The following is an 18,692-nucleotide window of genomic DNA, read 5'->3' on the forward strand; positions in this document are numbered from 1 at the left end:
TGATAAATCCAACAAGACACAAAAAAGCTTGACTCAAGCTAATATTCTCATTGCTTTGCATCGACCAAAAGTCGTGACTCGTGAGTGCGCAACCTGTCTCACGGCCCATCTCTACCCTGGTGAGTTGCGCCGCCGTGGTGAGATTGTCTTTGTTGAGAAAAAATGTCGACGCGAAAAAAGGTTTTAATCCATTAGTCAGAAAGTCTGGCATTCTTTGTTTGTTGGTAAAAAGCGCAATTGTTTGGCGGCGAGCGAGAAAAGTGCGCGGCTCCAGCGGGATTGGATTGGGATTATGTAAATGCAGCAACGGCCTCAGCAGCAACGAAACTGCAAGCGAAGCAAGCTGCTCCACTCGGCCCCACGGACGAAAAAGCGGACGGACGCACGGACGGACACGGTGGCGTTGGCAAAGTGAAACCCCCAGTGAGCGGCGAAAGCGAGCGAAGACATACACAGCAAGCGAACTAGCGAAAGAGAAACGCGACGCGGAGGAAGGAGATTGGAGGAGGAGCAGGAGCAGGAGCGCCCCACATCCCCAGGATGGACAACTGCGACCAGGACGCCAGCTTCCGGCTGAGCCACATCAAGGAGGAGGTCAAGCCGGACATCTCGCAGCTGAATGACAGCAACAACAGCAGCTTCTCGCCCAAGGCCGAGAGTCCCGGGCCCTTCATGCAGGCCATGTCCATGGTCCACGTGCTGCCCGGCTCCAACTCGGCCAGCTCCAACAACAACAACAGCGGCGGAGACGCCCAGATGGCGCAGGCGCCCAACTCGGCCGCAGCAGCTGCCGCAGCCGTCCAGCAGCAGTATCCGCCGAACCATCCGCTGAGCGGCAGCAAGCACCTCTGCTCCATCTGCGGAGATCGGGCCAGCGGCAAGCATTACGGCGTATACAGCTGCGAAGGCTGCAAGGGCTTCTTTAAGCGCACGGTGCGCAAGGATCTCACATATGCGTGCCGCGAGAACCGCAACTGCATCATCGACAAGCGGCAGAGGAACCGGTGCCAGTACTGCCGCTACCAGAAGTGCCTCACCTGCGGCATGAAACGGGAGGCGGTGCAGGAGGAGCGTCAGCGCGGAGCTCGCAATGCGGCGGGCAGGCTGAGCGCCAGTGGTCCGGGTTCGGTCGGCTCCAGCTCTGTCGGTGGAGGCTCCAGCTCTGGCGGTCTGGGCGTTGGATCCGGTGGATTGGGAAGCGGCAACGGCTCCGACGACTTCATGACCAACAGCGTGTCCAGGGACTTCTCGATCGAGCGCATCCTGGAGGCCGAGCAGCGGGCGGAGGCCCAGAGCGGCGATCAGGCGTTGACCTACCTGCGCGTCGGCCCCTATTCCACAGTCCAGCCGGACTACAAGGGCGCCGTGTCCGCCCTGTGCCAGGTGGTCAACAAGCAGCTCTTCCAGATGGTCGAATACGCGCGCATGATGCCGCACTTTGCCCAGGTGCCGCTGGACGACCAGGTAATCCTGCTGAAGGCCGCCTGGATCGAGCTGCTCATCGCGAACGTGGCCTGGTGCAGCATCGGGTCCCTGGATGACGGCGGTTCGGGAGGCGGCGGGGGCGGTGGCCTCGGACACGACGGCTCCTTTGAGCGGAGGTCACCGGGACTGCAGCCGCAGCAGCTGTTCCTCAACCAGAGCTTCTCTTACCATCGCAACAGTGCGATCAAAGCCGGAGTGTCGGCCATATTCGATCGCATCCTGTCCGAGCTGAGCGTGAAGATGAAGCGCCTGAATCTGGACCGACGCGAACTGGCCTGCTTGAAGGCGATTATACTGTACAACCCGGACATACGCGGGATCAAGAACCGGGCGGAAATCGAGATGTGCCGGGAGAAAGTGTACGCCTGTCTGGACGAGCACTGTCGCCTGGAACACCCCGGCGACGATGGACGCTTCGCGCAGCTGCTGCTGCGCCTGCCCGCGCTGCGATCGATCAGCCTAAAGTGTCTGGACCACCTGTTCCTCTTCCGCATCACCAGCGACCGGCCGCTGGAGGAGCTCTTCCTTGAACAGCTGGAGGCGCCGCCGCCGCCCGGCCTGGCGATGAAACTGGAGTAGGGGTCGGACTCTGACGTCGACTCCATTCTCCGCCCGAATAATGTTTCATTGTGATTGCGTTTGTTTGCATTTCTCCTCTCTGTCCCCCAATATCCTGCAAAAACCCCTCTAATATTACGCTAAATGTGTATGTAATTGTTTATTTTTTTTTATTACCTAATATTATTATTATTGATATAGAAAATGTTTTCCTTAAGATGAAGATTAGCCTCCTCGACGTTTATGTCCCAGTAAACGAAAAACAAACAAAATCCAAAACTTGAAAAGAACACAAAACACGAAAAGAAAGAGAAGCACACAAGCAAAGTAAAAAGTAAAAGTTTAACTAAAGCTAAAGGAGTAAAAATAATATATAAAGGTTAAAAATTATAGCATAGTTATGATCTACAGACGTATGTAAACATACAAGTTCATTATACAAATATGTATATGTCGGCAGGCGCATATCTGCGGTGCTGGCCCCGTTCTAAATCAATTGTAATTACTTTTTAACATAATTGTACCCAAGCGTTATCAATTACATGCGAGATACAAAAAACACAGACGAAAACCAACAAAATATATCTATGTATAAAATATAAACTGCATAACAAGAGATCTTGTCGTTTTATCTGCGCATCTGCGATTTACCCAATTCTCCGCACGAATGTTTGACTTTGTTTGCATAAACTAGCGGTGCGTTTCGGAACTGTATGGCGAAAGTTGGAAATTGAAAATGTTCCTGGTTATTTCACTGTCTTTCATTTGTGACCATTGAACACAAAGTTTGCTAATCACATCTGTGTATTAATAGTTAATTGATTTATTCTGTGGGCCCTCCAATTTTTGGCTTTCCTCCAAATATATTTGTGATATAATTAGATGGAGGTAATAAATAAATTTCACAGTGAAAACTGTTTGGAAATAGACACTCTATTTAAAAACTGATTTGTGAAATTGGATTTAAAATGTGAACTTCGGTCTAGTGATATTCCACCAAGTTGATTAGGTACTTATCAATCCACATAAAAACATTACCTCATAATTGTCGGAACAGTATGTATTTTTGAATACTCCTGTTTAGCATATTATATTTTAAATATTTGAACTGGAAGTTCTACACATACGGTGATCCTTGAAAGGGTTGCCAATTCTTTTCGATCCGCACTGTACCACTTACATGTGGGTTTGTGTGCCGTGCTTACCCAATGATTTTTGGTTTGTGGGCCACCTTCTGGCCCCCACTTCTCACCTTGATGCTGCTGCCTTTCAGATGGCATTTGGTCAATTTTTATAAAAATTTATGTCTCAACGGGAATGTATGTTAGTATGTATTTACAAAAATATGGTATTAACGCACAAGCAGCGACTAAGAATAGATATTGTTTTCGAAAAAAGAACAAAACTCTTCGCTGACGACGCACATTATGATCTATAAATAGGCAAATTTATGTTCTATCTCTGTCCATATATCTTTCCCTCTCATCTCTATATCTGACTCTAAAAGAATAGCTTAAAATAAGGACAAAGCGACGGATATAATACTCTGCTTTCGGGGATCCTTGGTGCTTAAAGTGCTATGTTTTAAAAAGAAAGTGTCCTAAGATCCTCCATTCAAATAAAATAAGACCGTAAGCTTTCAAAAGCTCTCACACAGAGCGAAAAAGAGGGGTTGAATGTGGGAAAGAGACGACCGCGTGTCCACACTTATTGTGGGAGGTTTTTATTGGTCTAGCTAATCGCTATCCTTGATTTTGTGGCTTGTGAGCATATTTAATAAATTTCATAAATATCATCTCTCTCCACCGACCAACAACAGAAAAGGCCCACACAAATAAACCTATGTGTAGCAGCGTGTTGAAAAATGTGAAATGTGGAATGAAAAATGAAATGTTTCGCACGGAAAAACCATGAAAGCATGCCAATAAAATCATGTGCTCCCCCCAAAAACCTCTTCTCCTTCGCCGATTTGCGATTTGCGTGTGTGTATTGGAAAAGAGTTTTCGAAGCGAAATTAACAATTTGCTATTTTCGTAGTTATGCGGGGGCGTTTTCCGAAGACCCAGGAAGGGGGGTTATGGGTGGATGCTGTCTGAACCGCGGAGACTCGCTGACAGACGAGGAGCGAAACCGGGGGGGGGCAGTGGAGGGGTGGCGGGGCAGACAAACTGACGTGGGGGCCAACAAGTTGTTGTCGTCTCGCATTCGCATATCGCATACAGGGTGCCCCCTCCGTCACCTCTTTTACTTTCTTCTTGTGTCGCCTGCAACTGCATTTTCCTACCAATTTCACTAATGGGGGTCCAAGAAAGAGCTCTCTTCAGCACAGCTCAACCAAAAACAAGGGAGCAGGCAGCAGCCTCAGCTGCAAATGAGCAAAAACAAGAAAGAACGCCGACGAGGTAGTGAGGAATTCGCGATACCCATTACTCTGGGGATCTTGACTTCTAAATATACCTAAATTGGATGACAAATTATTAATTAGCTTATAAAAAATATAAATTAGGAAGTGACCACAGGGTCGCCTTTTGTCAATTAAAATATTATTTATCTGATCATCATAAAATAAGAAAAAATAATATTTCAATGCAAATGAATAATAAATTGAACGACAATTTGGTGAAAGCTGCTTGTGAGTCTCAGAAAGCCCAACCATAGCCTCACCACATCATGCCTTGGTCAAATATTGTAATATTTAGGATTGTTATACCTTTCGCAAATAATACCATTATATCTTATTACATTTTCGGGAATTTTTAAAAACCGTAATTAATAGATAACTGAAAAAGAAACAAGCAGCCATCAAAAGAGGCATACCCTCACATTGACGTCCAACTGAAGGGTCTCGAGATTCGTATGCTTATGCTGGCCGAATTCATACTTTCTTCTGCCACCCACTCCCACTCTGCCACTCTTCCGGCTCCACTCTGCGGGTCTTCGGATTTTCGGGTCTTCGGATGTTGGGGCTCTTCGGCTGCGGCCAGCGATCCAAGCCGATCCGATTCGATCCGATGCTCCCGCTGCACGGCAGACTTTTCCCCCACCTCCTCCGCCTCCCCCTCCCCCGTCCTCTTCTTCGGCTGCTGTGGTGCGGTGGGCGATGTGGGGCAGGTGGGGCAATGGGGCAGGTGGGGGGTGGTGGCGGTGCGCCGACGGCAGCAGCAGCAGCAGCGGCAACTGCGACTGCGACGACGACTGCGACGGTATTCAGAGTTGGCAGCTGGCTGGCGCGACATCAGTTTTGAGTTGGCTATCAACGCGAGCGGGTCTTTCTCTTCGCAAGCGACACACGTAGATATTGCTCCAATTGCTGTCCACACACATTGTTTTGTTGTTTTTGTTTTTGTTTGGTTCCAATACACACACACGAATAGATATAGATATATATATGTGTATATATATCTGGCTAACCGACTCACTTGCTTTCGTTATACTCTATTTTCTTTTTTTTTGGGTTTTTTTTTTGGTACTCGTTGAAAAATAAATATAAATACAAAAATTCAAAAAAAAAAATGAGCGAAGCAAAAAAAAAAGTAACGAAAACTGTGCATGTGTGTGAGGTGTAAGGTGTGTGTGTGTGCGTGCGATGGTTATATATGCCTAACCACATATATCTCTATATATACCCGAACAATATGTGCATATATACATATGATCTATATGGAGAGTCAAAGTGCTATCTACCAATAAAAAAGACACAAAAAAAGGAACGAAAGCAACCCACCGCGAGTATATCGATCTATATTTACCGGATCAGTTCCGATTTCCGATCCGAATCCGCGCTATTTCTTAAAATTATTTCAAATATGTACCAATCCCGAACCGTCCTTCTCCGCCCCCGGCCTCGCCTACTTCCCTTCGCTGCGTTGACGTTGACGCCGAAAATAAAACTTTTTCAAAACATACTATTTTTAACCGATACGATACGATACGAAACGGAACGAGCGCGGAAAACACACAAAAGAACGAGCAAAGCAAACGCAAAAATAATTAAGCAGCAAATTAACGTGTTATACAACGATTTTGCCAGTACAAATTCGTGATTCTTTTTTTTATTTTTCAACTCGGAATATTAGCGGGAATCGGTTAAGAGGTTAGCGGGTAGAGCGGCAACCACCTGTTGTGGCAGGTTGCTGTTGCTCTGCTGGTCTGGTCTCTACTTAGGGAAGCTTTCAGGATCGGGGCGAGCTTTGCGCCATCGATCAATCAATCAATCAATCAGTCTGTCAGCACTCAGTCACACGCACACACGCACCGCACAGCCAGGCACAGATCTATGTATATAGACTGTCCAGAAAGTCCGAGAATCAAACCAAAACCAAAACCAAACCAAACCCAATCGATCGATCCATCGACTTCGCGGCAATAAGAACCACCGGCCATCAACTAGCAACCTACAACCTCCGTTTTCCTTCGGCAGCAGCAGCAACTGGATCACCAACAACAACAGCAGCACCAGCGAGAGCGAGCGAGAGAGTGTGCAGCGGGACAGGGAACGATATAGACATATAGCGAGCGAGCGGGACATCTGACAGCGCCACAAGATGATGATGGAGAACGGACTCTCCATGGAGTATGGAGATGGCTACATGGAGCAGGAGGAGGAGTGGGAGCGCGAGGGCCTGCTCGACCCTGCGTGGGAGAAGCAACAGAAGAAGGTGAGTGAGAGGGCAGACGGCGGAGGGAACGCCACCCATCCCTGACCCCTGGGAACCACCGTTCCACCTTTTTAAGCTCCAGAACCTTTGGATAATATTCTATGTATTACCTCCCAATCCCAACCTTATTCTATGGATTCTAGTATAGATCAGTAACTACTATTCGAAAAGCCATCTTTGATGTTTATAAAATACTTAAATTCAGATCCTTCCCAACTCAAATCACTCAAGAAAATATAAATCTTAAACTATACACCCAAAATCCCCAAGCATAATAACATTACCTCCAAACTCCAACAACAATCAAAAACACTTAGTTAGAAAATGATCGATTCAGAACCACTCATTGATAGTCCTTCAAGCTAAAATCGAATCGAATAAATTCAATCCAGTCAATAGATAAAATAGAGTAAGATCTCTCAGTTAGTCGCATGTTAAAAAAAGGGTCAAAGCGAATTAAAACTAATAGTTAGGATCAATACAATACATTTTGGATATTTACATGCCTTCTTTCAGTTTTACTAAGTCCAAATAAGATGACATCGTTGTAATAGTTTCTGTTTAGAAAGAGAAGAACTATGACAAGTTTTTTGTACTAAGTGTTTGAACTTGAGGTGTTTTTTTACGAGAGGGCAAACATAAATGTTGAACATAAGAACGGTATTCTTACAAATCGAACGAATAAAAGTGAGATTTAACCTTGTAAAAGATTTTCATTAAATATTTCGGGATTTGGATATAGAAAAGTCTTGCAAGTCCCATTTCATTGGCCCATTTTTCGGATTTCTACTGTACCCCCAGTACGTATGTATTGGATATATGCTCTCTGGTCTGGCTGGGTTCTATATTTTTCGATTATGTTTCAATATTTTACCGAGCCAACACCACCACCACCGCAACAACAACATAGGATTCACACAAAAAAAAGCTAGAGCAACAACTACAAAAAAAGCTCAGCGGCCCGTTTTAAAAATAGAATTCTTCTTTCTTGATTTTCATGGCTCTTGTTGTTCGAGCAATGTTTGAAGATAGTACGAAAATAGTTTGTTGCTGTTCAGGAACTATACATATAGGATAGCATATATAGAACGTATATCCAAAAGCCTTCGATCGCTTATGATTATGAAAATCGAAGAATGAGATCTTCCCAATCGTTTTCAATGTTGACTTCGATTCACCCAACAGGTTGATCAACATAAAAGAAACCCAACCCTATCGAAACCGAAGGTTACCAACCCATTTTCCAAACAGTTTCCAATCAATTACCCCTGGCACCCCTTTGATCTTCTTTTTTCCATCGATTGGTTTGTTTGTTTGTTGGTTGTTTGTCGTTCTCTGCCAGCGGAAGCATACCGTTATACCTACGGCGTCTAAAGAAAAGCAGCAACTAATTGCCACTGTTTAGATAAAGCTGGAAACATCGATCCACAAGTAGGTGGCAATTGAGGTGGAGACATCTAGAAAAACCTGAAGGTCGTAGGCGATAAGAGTTAGAAGGCCAAGAAGAACGAAAGATAGTGAAAAGGCATAGAGGATATTGCCCAGAAAGACCCATCCCCAAGATCTCTAACCTAGAGACCTGCAACCACACAGATATGCGTATTATTTATATACATAATTCTATAAATTGCCAGCCAAAATTTAGTGCAAGGCTGTGTTTTTGACACGACGCCTAGGTGGTGAAATGAAATTGACAATTATAAATAGACAGCATTCCTATGCACCACAATTCCACGCGATACGGATTCAGAATATCTACAAATGTATAAGAGATTCAGATTCATCAGCCACCCACACCCATAAAGCATGGCGAAAATGCAATGACAAATCGCTGGCGCACAAACGAAACTGAAAATAATTAACGAAGATCGAAAAAAGTCGAAAAATAAATACAAAATAAAGCGAAAATATGAAGATTTTTGGCGGTCGCCAGATGACTTGAGCTTGACATGCTCGGACATGTATGCGTGGCATTTCACTTGCTCTCTATATGTATTTCGTAACCGTAAATTACCGAACGGAATTCGTCAGCTGCTGAATAATGAGAGCCGAAAAAAAGAAAGAAAGAAAACAGCCACTGAAATTGTTTCTGTTTTGTGTTTACATTGATCGCAGCCAAGCACTAAAGGTGTAAAGGGGGGATGGGCGTGGGTGAGGGTGTGGGTGGTGAGTCTCCACCGCCTCTCCTCGTGCCCTCCATGTCTCATGACTCATGTGTGCGAAAGGTGTGAATGAATGAGGAGGATCAGCGGCCAGGGTTGCCACCCTCCTCCATCCGCCTGGCCTGTGCGAATGAGTCCATGCTATGGGGCCGCTCAAATTACACTCGGCTAAAAATGGGTGTGCAAGAGCGAGTGCGTTGCTTCTGCTGTGCTGCCAATAGAGAGCTTTTCCCCAAAAAAGCTTTTTTCAAACTAAACTGAAAAAAAGACTACGGACGTCGTTCGTTTGGCTTTTTTCTTGCTTTTGGCGCGTGCGCCTTGACCGGCCAAAAAGATTGCTCAATCATAGATCTGGAAGTTGGAAGCTGCAAGCTGGTCCAGCCAACTCTGCCGCTCCACTGCAATCGGCCCAGGCCACTGGCCTCTGCCGCCGCCGCTGCCCGATAACGGTAATTGATCAGAGGCGAAAACGGGTTGCCGGAATGCAACCGCTCGAGAGAAGAGCGAAGAAGAGAGGCTGCGACTGATCAGTATTGCCAGATTTGTAGAAAGAAAATGGTTAGGAACCTCCAAAACGAAAACAGTTTTTAAAACTTTAAAAATGAGACAAATTTGAAAGTTGTAAAAACTGAAAGTTGAATGTACTACCAATTTTATACCTCGTACTCTATGCTTTCTAGGGTTTTAAGTAAACCCAATATCATTCCCCTACAAGTATTTCAATTATATGCCATGACCCACAAAAATAAGTCCTTTTGAAGCCAGAAAAACAATGAATGATAAAAATAGAGAAACAGTAAGAGCACTTGCGAAAAAAAATGTCTAATGTTTTCCTTTCTTTCAAAATATTATGCAAATAACATAGGGTTTTCAAAAACTAGATCAATGTTTTTCAAATAAAACAAGATTTTGAAATATGTATACATTTCTTGTGATCTTGTAAAGAAGTTAGATTAGGCCTAAAAAAGAGAGGCATTGCTTGAATTACGACATTAGAAAAGAGCTAGATTCAACGGGAGCATAGTCGAGTAGTCTCGGCAACACTGGATGCTGAGTGGAGCCTAGCGGTAAGCCGGAGCGACTTGTTTTGGCGACGCAATGCAGTCGCTGTCGCAGTCGTAGTCGACTCCTCTCTCTCCGACTGGCCTAGTTCGAGTTGTTATTGTTCAAGTGGGTTATGTGTAATCTGTCCCCAGCAACCGTTGTGATCGTTACGTGAGAGAGGGGCAGAGCGATTTGCATTAACAGTTGCATTTCTTGTTCTCGGCTTAGATCGGCTCTCTCCCGTCTCACGCATCTAACTGTAAGCTAATGGCCAATAAAGTGGCGTCCCCTGCTCCTTCTCTGTTTGATCCCGTTCTAGCGGTGATCCATTGTGATGCATATATGACCGTTTGTCAATCGATTAGGCCCAACCCCCCTCCTCCTCCTCCTCCTCCTCCTCCTCCTCCTTTCCCTTTCCATTTCAATTGTTCCGGGTTTCCCAGTCAATAAGATAAGTCAAAGATCCCGGATTCCTGAATGGGGATTCTTCAGGAAGGCTTTGCATATTCCCAGGGCCATAAAGTGGGCGTCACCAAATCTCCATAACAATTCCGAGTTGTAAAATTACAAAACTTAAGTTTGGATGGGAGGGGGGTTAGGAGCGGGGGTCTCCAAAATAATGAAGTGTGTGCAAAAAAGAACTGGTTTATATTTATACATGCACATGTGTGCCTGCTGTCTTTTCTTGTTTTCTCTTTGTTCTGGCTGCTCCATCGTCGTCTGTCTGTCCCCATTCGGTGAAAAATAACTGCAACTGTCAGCCGCAGTTGCAACAACAGTGGGTCGCGAATAAAAGAGGGTACGTGGAGGGGTGGAGGGGGTCTTGCCAGCGATCAGTAAAGCAGCTAAAAACCCAAGACCAACAACACAGATCTCTGGCCTGGGACTGCCCTAAATGGGTGGCGAAAGAAAACAGGAACCGAGACTTTGGGACAGCTGGCGGCGATCAGCGATCAGCTGTCCCGCATACAGGGTGTCACGCCCCCAAAAGCCCCCGAGATATTTCACGATCTTGGTTTTTTTTAGGAAATCATTTATATTGCTAGTTATATAGCAGAAATCATTGAACCCATTTCATGCCTATATTATGTACAGAGCTTTCTCAATGATTTACATCTTTCGAAAAATATTCAATATCCAGATCAATACATTTATTTTCCATTCCAATGTATTTGTTTCGAGAACATCACCCAAAAAATGTAATGAGCAAATTAAAATGAGAAATGAATAGCATTACGTGTGAAAGTATCCCAATGAATATTTATTTAGCCATTTATAACCAGATTTCAAACCTAGTAATTGAAGAAGACAAAACATATTATTGGCTCATTAGCCATTATTATTATGATGAATTATCCTCTTTAAACATCATTCCAGAAGTACTAAATCTTTAAAATAGAATGCCCTACATTCATTATCTTATTAAACCAAGAATAACACGGCTTTATTACTTACCCCTTAGACATTTACCGCCTGGTGTAACAGTCATCTGCGCAAAGCCGGCACCGCCATCGACAACATTGAGGAGGACTTCCGCAACGGCCTCAAGCTGATGCTGCTGCTGGAGGTGATCTCCGGCGAGACGCTGCCCAAGCCCGATCGCGGCAAGATGCGCTTCCACAAGATCGCCAACGTGAACAAGGCTCTCGACTTCATCGCCTCCAAGGGCGTCCACCTGGTCTCCATTGGCGCCGAGGAGATCGTTGATGGCAACCTCAAGATGACCCTGGGCATGATCTGGACGATCATCCTGCGTTTCGCCATACAGGACATCTCCGTGGAGGAGATGACCGCCAAGGAGGGTCTGCTGCTGTGGTGCCAGCGCAAGACGGCCCCCTACAAGAACGTCAACGTACAGAACTTCCATCTGTCGTTCAAGGTAAGTTTGGCCGCTTCTCCTGGTTGCCGGTGTTGCACTACTCAAAGATCTCATTCTCTTCTGTAGGATGGTCTGGCCTTCTGCGCCCTTATCCATCGCCATCGTCCAGATCTGATCGACTACGCCAAGCTGTCCAAAGACAATCCTCTGGAGAATCTTAACACTGCCTTCGATGTGGCCGAGAAGTATCTGGATATTCCGCGCATGTTGGATCCAGATGGTAAGTGTTTTTGGGACTGATTATTATTGGGTGGATTGGGCTCAGTAATGGGATATCTCTAATTGTTGACTAGGTTCAAGTTCCACAAATTATATTTCGCATTTAAAACCCACAAAGTAATGAAATTGTTAACTTGTTTTTAATTTTTATGCATTAAAATCATTTTTATATATTTTATACTTTTTGCTTAGATCTGAAAAAAAGTAAAAAATAATGCTTGCATAGGAAAGTAAAAAGTCTGTCACGCCTTAATAAATTGTTTTATTGATAAGGCAAAGTTATTGAACTTTTCCGTTGAACTTTAAGTAATTTTATAATTTCTACAATTATCTTGAGAATTCCCATTACTGACGATTAGCATCGGGGTTTATTTGGGGTTTGGTGATTAGACGTAAGCCACTGCCAGGGTTCTGGTTCTAATCAATGCGATTGGTGAACAACGACAGATTTGATCAACACTCCGAAACCGGATGAACGTGCCATCATGACGTACGTCTCCTGCTACTACCACGCCTTCCAGGGAGCCCAACAGGTTGGAAATGTGACGCATGTACCCGAACCCACAAGACAATACACCTACGTCCCGAATAATTACAATGTGACTAAACTTCACCACGATACACTTAAATATCTAGCTCTAGCGCGGCATATCGATATACATATATCTATATCTATATATGAGCATATGCCTTCCTCGTTCTAAGTATATTTTTTGCGATTTTGCGATGTTGCCGCTGCTGCTGCTGCTGTTGCTTTCCTTCTTCCCATCACCGCGGGCCTTGGCCAAATGCGCTGCTCGAACGCGCCCCACCCCAAGGTCACAGCGGTCCGGGGCCAAGGTCGAGCCAAGGTCAAGCCAAAATCAGAGTCACAGCAACCAGAAGGGCAGCGGAAATCGCCACGAAATTGCGCCCTCTCCTATATCGAATTTGAATCGCCTGGATTTGTCTTGATTCGATTTGCATTGGCCTCGCACATTGTTCGTTCCCGCATCCGTATCCGCATCTGCCCGATGCTAACAATAGCTCTACTAACTGCGCTCGGCAAAAATATCGGAGATTATGAAAAACCCCATACAAAATGGGTGACCAAACTCAAACTTCGAAACCCGTCACTGAATACACTGAATATTCTTCGGTTTCTGAAATAAATCCTTACGATAGCCAGGACATTTAACGTCCATTGAAGATATAAGTTCTTCTATTATATCTCCATTTTCAAGGGATCTGTTAACCCGAAAGGGAGCTCTCTTAAACTAGCCGAACTTAATCAAGTTCGATCCTTTAACATTCGTAATATAACCCAGCTTCTAACCCCTGGTTAGCCCATTTCCAGTTAAAAGGTTCCATGTCTCCATACCGTGCGCATTGCATGCTGCAATTAATCTGCAATGCGTTCAGCTTGCCCTCTTTATAAGTGTTTAATATGGCGCTCGGAACCAAAACTCGATCCCTGATAGGATGAAGTAAACCGAAACCATCTTGTATCCAGTGTTCGAGTTCTGTGCGCCGGCATGTCTTGAGATTATGTCTACTAACTTAGAATAAACCCAAAATGATTGTGATAATGTTTGATGCCTGTCGAGACTAACCAAGTTGAAGATTAACTCATTTGTATGTTTGTTGCTTTCTTTATCTTTCTCTCTTTTTATTATCTCTCTGTGTGCGCGCTCGCTCTGCTCATCAAAAAAAAAAAAAAAACCAACAACTGCCATTAACCAATCTGCAACTGCAATCGCCACAACAACAACTACAACAACAACCCTCCTGAAAAATCAAAATAAAAAATCAATACAAACACCACACACACGATCACAGATCTGCAGAATACAGCTTTGCCCGATGAACGGGCAGTGATGACCTATGTGTCCTCGTACTATCACTGCTTCAGTGGCGCCCAAAAGGTCTGTTATACACCAAAAAACACCCCCCAGTCATCCCCAAAAAGAAACACACACACACACAGCCCAACACAACATTTATTGATGGCCTCTTTGATATGCATCATGATCAGTCTTTACAAAGTTTCTCAATTATGTGAAGTAGGCTTCAAAACTTTTTTTTTTTTATTGTAAAATAATATTGGAAATATATTGATTACAGATCAAAAAGCAGTAAAGGGCGCCATCGATAAAATCATTTTTCTTCACCTCTCCTTTATCTATCCCATCTAATTTTATTTCTTTTTCTTAAATGCCTTTAAGATCCGTAATAATTCAGTAATTCAGTGGTTCTCCTACAATCTCTATACATCTATACAATCTCTAGCCTTCTTTACTTTAAATGCCCAGATCACTGACTGGCCTTTCAAGACCCCTTTACTCCTAATCCTGGCCATTCTCATACCATCGACAAACACGCAAAACTCAACGCGCTATGCTAACTGCAGATTTGCCAGAGCATTCTAATCCTCAGACCGCTTGACTGAAATGGAATGGAGTGTCCTGCTCGGGATTCCTTTGCCATTGCACTTGTTTGCCCTGTTTTCTGTTGCTTCTTCCGTTTCTTTTACTTTCTGCACCGTTTTATTTCATATACAGGGCACACAGTTCAGTTCAGTTCAGTTCGAATCGGATCGGTGGCATGCCGCTGAGTTGAGCTGAGCCGCGGCGCCCAGTTAGTGTTCCTGTTCCTGTTTCCTGTTCGTCTTGTTTTCGCTTTTCCAAATCTGAGTTGGTTCCGTGCCCACACATACACGCACACTCAGAGCGAAACGATTGAAGCCTTCTAATATGCAACCACCTTTTCCACCCACCCAACCATGTAACCATGTTACCATGTGCACCACCCAAACACCGAACGACAGGCGGAAACCGCTGCCAACCGCATCTGCAAGGTGCTCAAGGTCAACCAGGAGAACGAACGCCTCATGGAGGAGTACGAGCGTCTGGCCAGTGATGTAAGTAGATCGATTTATTGACCATGTAGCACCCACTTAACGATCCCATCCCTTACAGCTGCTGGAGTGGATCCGTCGCACCATGCCGTGGCTGAACTCGCGCCAGGCCGACAACTCGCTGGCGGGCGTGCAGAAGAAGCTGGAGGAGTACCGCACCTACCGGCGCAAGCACAAGCCACCACGCGTGGAGCAGAAGGCCAAGCTGGAGACGAACTTCAACACGCTGCAGACCAAGCTGCGCCTGTCCAACCGGCCCGCCTACCTGCCCACCGAGGGCAAGACCGTGTCGGACATCTCGAACTCGTGGAAGGGTCTGGAGCTGGCCGAGAAGGCCTTCGAGGAGTGGCTGCTGGCCGAGACCATGCGCCTGGAGCGCCTCGAGCATCTGGCCCAGAAGTTCAAGCACAAGGTGAGTCAATCAAGTCAATCCTTGTCAACAACTAATCCATTGAGTACCATCCACAGGCCGATGCCCACGAGGACTGGACGCGTGGAAAGGAGGAGATGCTGCAGTCGCAGGACTTCCGCCAGTGCAAGCTCAACGAGCTGAAGGCCCTGAAGAAGAAGCACGAAGCCTTTGAGTCTGACCTGGCCGCCCACCAGGATCGCGTCGAGCAGATCGCCGCCATCGCCCAGGAGCTGAAGTAAGTGTCCGCCCCGAGCGAGCCCAATAGCTAATCTCAATTTATCCCCGCCTGCTGCCACCGATGGCCAATGGTGATCCCTGATCTGCGTCCAGCGTGAGGTTAGGTAGCACTCCACCTCCTCGATCAGTCATCTATCCAGACACTAGTGTTTGCCAGCCCCTTTTCCCAGTAAAAGTTTACGAATGGGTAAATAAAATGGGATTTTTGAATATTAGTATACGTCGATCTAATAACAAGGTGATCGGTGATCCATGGAATGTTGCAAAAACCAAAAACTTGTGATAGTTATAGTGATTTTTTTGATAAGGACTAAGTTCCCGAAGTCATAACTCAGCGAATACTTATCCGATTTCCATTCGGTTTGATTTTCTATGACTTTTTTGATTAAAACAAATTTTCTGCATTCAAAGCTCAACAATTTTTTTTTTTTCAAAATTTTGAATTTTTTAATGATGTATAGCCTTAAAAAATTTGACAAAATTGAAAAAAAAAATTTTGTTTCAGATTTAAATAAATATAAATAGTGCTAGTGAAACTTGATTTAGAAAAGTAAAACTTTTGCAAACCGGGCTATTTTAAGCCAAGTTATGTGCTTTTTAATAGAAAAGGATTGATGAATCCAAGAACGGGATAGGTTTACTGGCAACACCGTCCTCCGACCATTCCACCGCCCATCCATCTCATCCACTCGTGCAGCGCTCACCACAGACCATTTGTTCGCTCATGTCCGCGGCCCGTTGTCCCAGAGATCCCCAACTAATCCGCGATCCCAATCCACAGCACCCTGGAGTACCATGACTGCGTGTCGGTGAATGCCAGGTGCCAGCGCATCTGCGACCAGTGGGACCGCTTGGGTGCCCTCACCCAGCGCAGGCGCACCGCTTTGGACGAGGCCGAGCGCATCCTGGAGAAGATCGACATCTTGCATTTGGAGTTCGCAAAGCGGGCGGCGCCGTTCAACAACTGGCTGGATGGTACGCGCGAGGATCTGGTGGACATGTTCATCGTGCACACCATGGAGGAGATCCAGGGCCTGATCCAGGCGCACGACCAGTTCAAGGCGACGCTGGGCGAGGCCGACAAGGAGTTCAACCTGATCGTGAACCTGGTCCGCGAGGTGGAGTCGATTGTGAAGCAGCACCAGATCCCCGGCGGCCTGGAGAACCCCTACACCACCCTGACCGCCAACGACATGACGCGCAAGTGGAGCGACGTCCGCCAGCTGGTGCCCCAGCGCGACCAGACTTTGGCCAACGAGCTGCGCAAGCAGCAGAACAACGAGATGCTGCGCCGCCAGTTCGCCGAGAAGGCCAACATTGTCGGCCCATGGATCGAGCGGCAGATGGATGCGGTCACGGCCATTGGCATGGGACTGCAGGGATCGCTGGAGGACCAGCTGCACCGGCTCAAGGAGTACGAGCAGGCCGTCTACGCCTACAAGCCGAACATTGAGGAGCTGGAGAAGATCCACCAGGCGGTGCAGGAATCGATGATCTTCGAGAACCGATACACCAACTACACGATGGAGACGCTGCGTGTCGGCTGGGAGCAGCTGCTCACCTCGATCAACCGCAACATTAACGAGGTGGAGAACCAGATCCTCACCCGCGACTCCAAGGGCATCAGCCAGGAGCAGCTGAACGAGTTCCGCAGCAGCTTCAACCACTTCGACAAGAACCGCACCGGCCGCCTGTCGCCCGAGGAGTTCAAGTCGTGCCTGGTCTCATTGGGCTACTCGATCGGCAAGGACCGCCAGGGTGACTTGGACTTCCAGCGCATCCTCGCCGTCGTCGATCCCAACAACACTGGCTACGTGCACTTCGACGCCTTCCTCGACTTCATGACCCGCGAGAGCACCGATACCGACACTGCCGAACAAGTCATCGACTCCTTCCGAATCCTGGCAGCCGACAAGGTGAGTAACCACACAGCCTGGGGGATTTCCAAATCGCTGAATAGTTGGGGTCATATCAGTTAGGGGAATGTTGTTAATATAGCTTTTAAGAGGTTAAGAGGCAACATTTTCGTCTTTTATTCAGCACTTGTGGAAATCCACCCCTAGAAACCTGTCCCAACTCCAGTGTCTAATCATTTTCTCCCCTCTCCAGGCATACATTTTGCCCGACGAACTGCGCCGCGAGTTGCCACCAGACCAGGCCGAGTACTGCATCCAGCGCATGCCGCCCTACAAGGGACCCAACGGAGTGCCCGGCGCCCTGGACTACATGTCCTTCAGCACAGCTCTCTACGGCGAGACCGACTTGTAAGAGGGCCTGGGCACCACCTGCACCTGCACCCACATCCGACGGACTGCGTCGGCGGATCCGAGCAGAGCCAGATCATATAATAATGATAAACTTTAATAATAATAATATTAATAAACATAGATTTATTATACCTACACTCGTAGCGGTAGCTGCAGAAGAACTTCAGAGCATCATGTGAGGATGAATATATTTATTAATTTCCGTCTCGAGCCGATGTATGCGACCCACACATACAAAAAAAAAAAAGAAAAGCCAATCAAATTGTAAAATGAAACACACATACATTATATACATTTGTAAAACAGCAAGGCAACCATCAAGTGCATATCGAATATTTAAATCTAATTCTAAAACCAAGTCCAAAACAAAACAAAAACATCAACAAAACGCTAAAAACATTATTTTTTGAAATTTATGTTAATAAAAACAAAATCCATACATAAAAAAAAACAAAAACAAATGAAATCGACCAATCTCAAGGAGATTGTTTTTTTCGAAACTATGAAGAGATATATAGAGGGAGGGAGATAGCAAAACAAAATGGGGAAACTTTATACTACTTCCGTATCCGTTTATGAACCTTGAAGTTCCGCCAGATAGACAGAGACGGCGATACAGCGAGATAGAGACAGAGAGAGCGAGAGAGATACAGATAGAGATAGATAAAAGAAAGAATACTGTTCTATATTCACACAATTACTGTAGCTATTTATTCATCAACAATTTCAGAACTTTAGTTTCCGCTTAACTCGAACATATTCACATTTTCAGAACTAAAACTACAATTCATATACAAAATTCAGATAACGAAGATGAATAAAGCGATTTCTTGGTGATATTGTGTTTTCGTACAGCTGGGGAGAAGGGTTAAATA

At 45.7% G+C, this 18,692-nt stretch overlaps 2 protein-coding genes across 5 annotated transcripts; both read left to right on the forward strand.

Moving 5' to 3' along the window:
• The first annotated feature begins 119 nt into the window (after positions 1-119).
• Positions 120-2,659, forward strand: LOC108041900 (protein ultraspiracle). Its single transcript, XM_017119957.2, has one exon. The coding sequence runs from the start codon at positions 541-543 to the stop codon at positions 2,062-2,064; it is 1,524 nt and encodes a 507-aa protein (XP_016975446.1). The 5' UTR covers positions 120-540; the 3' UTR covers positions 2,065-2,659.
• A 2,596-nt stretch (positions 2,660-5,255) lies between these two features.
• Positions 5,256-18,654, forward strand: LOC108041897 (alpha-actinin, sarcomeric). Of its 4 annotated transcripts, none has more exons than XM_017119951.2 (10): positions 5,256-5,334; positions 6,467-6,701; positions 11,370-11,786; positions 11,853-12,006; positions 12,453-12,604; positions 14,812-14,904; positions 14,963-15,313; positions 15,370-15,548; positions 16,332-17,466; positions 17,660-18,654. In XM_017119951.2, exons 2-10 carry the CDS (start codon positions 6,588-6,590, stop codon positions 17,816-17,818), a joined length of 2,754 nt encoding a protein of 917 aa, XP_016975440.1. In that variant the 5' UTR covers positions 5,256-5,334; positions 6,467-6,587; the 3' UTR covers positions 17,819-18,654. The 4 variants fall into 4 exon arrangements, with proteins under 4 accessions (XP_016975440.1, XP_016975439.1, XP_016975441.1 ...); XM_017119950.2 differs by having other exon boundaries at positions 5,258-5,334; positions 6,464-6,701; XM_017119952.2 differs by lacking the exon at positions 5,256-5,334 and having other exon boundaries at positions 6,464-6,701; positions 12,453-12,538.
• Positions 18,655-18,692: the final 38 nt, after the last annotated feature.

Source organism: Drosophila rhopaloa, unplaced genomic scaffold (assembly GCF_018152115.1).
Source record: "Drosophila rhopaloa isolate 14029-0021.01 unplaced genomic scaffold, ASM1815211v1 contig_3, whole genome shotgun sequence".
Lineage (NCBI taxonomy): Eukaryota > Metazoa > Arthropoda > Insecta > Diptera > Drosophilidae > Drosophila > Drosophila rhopaloa.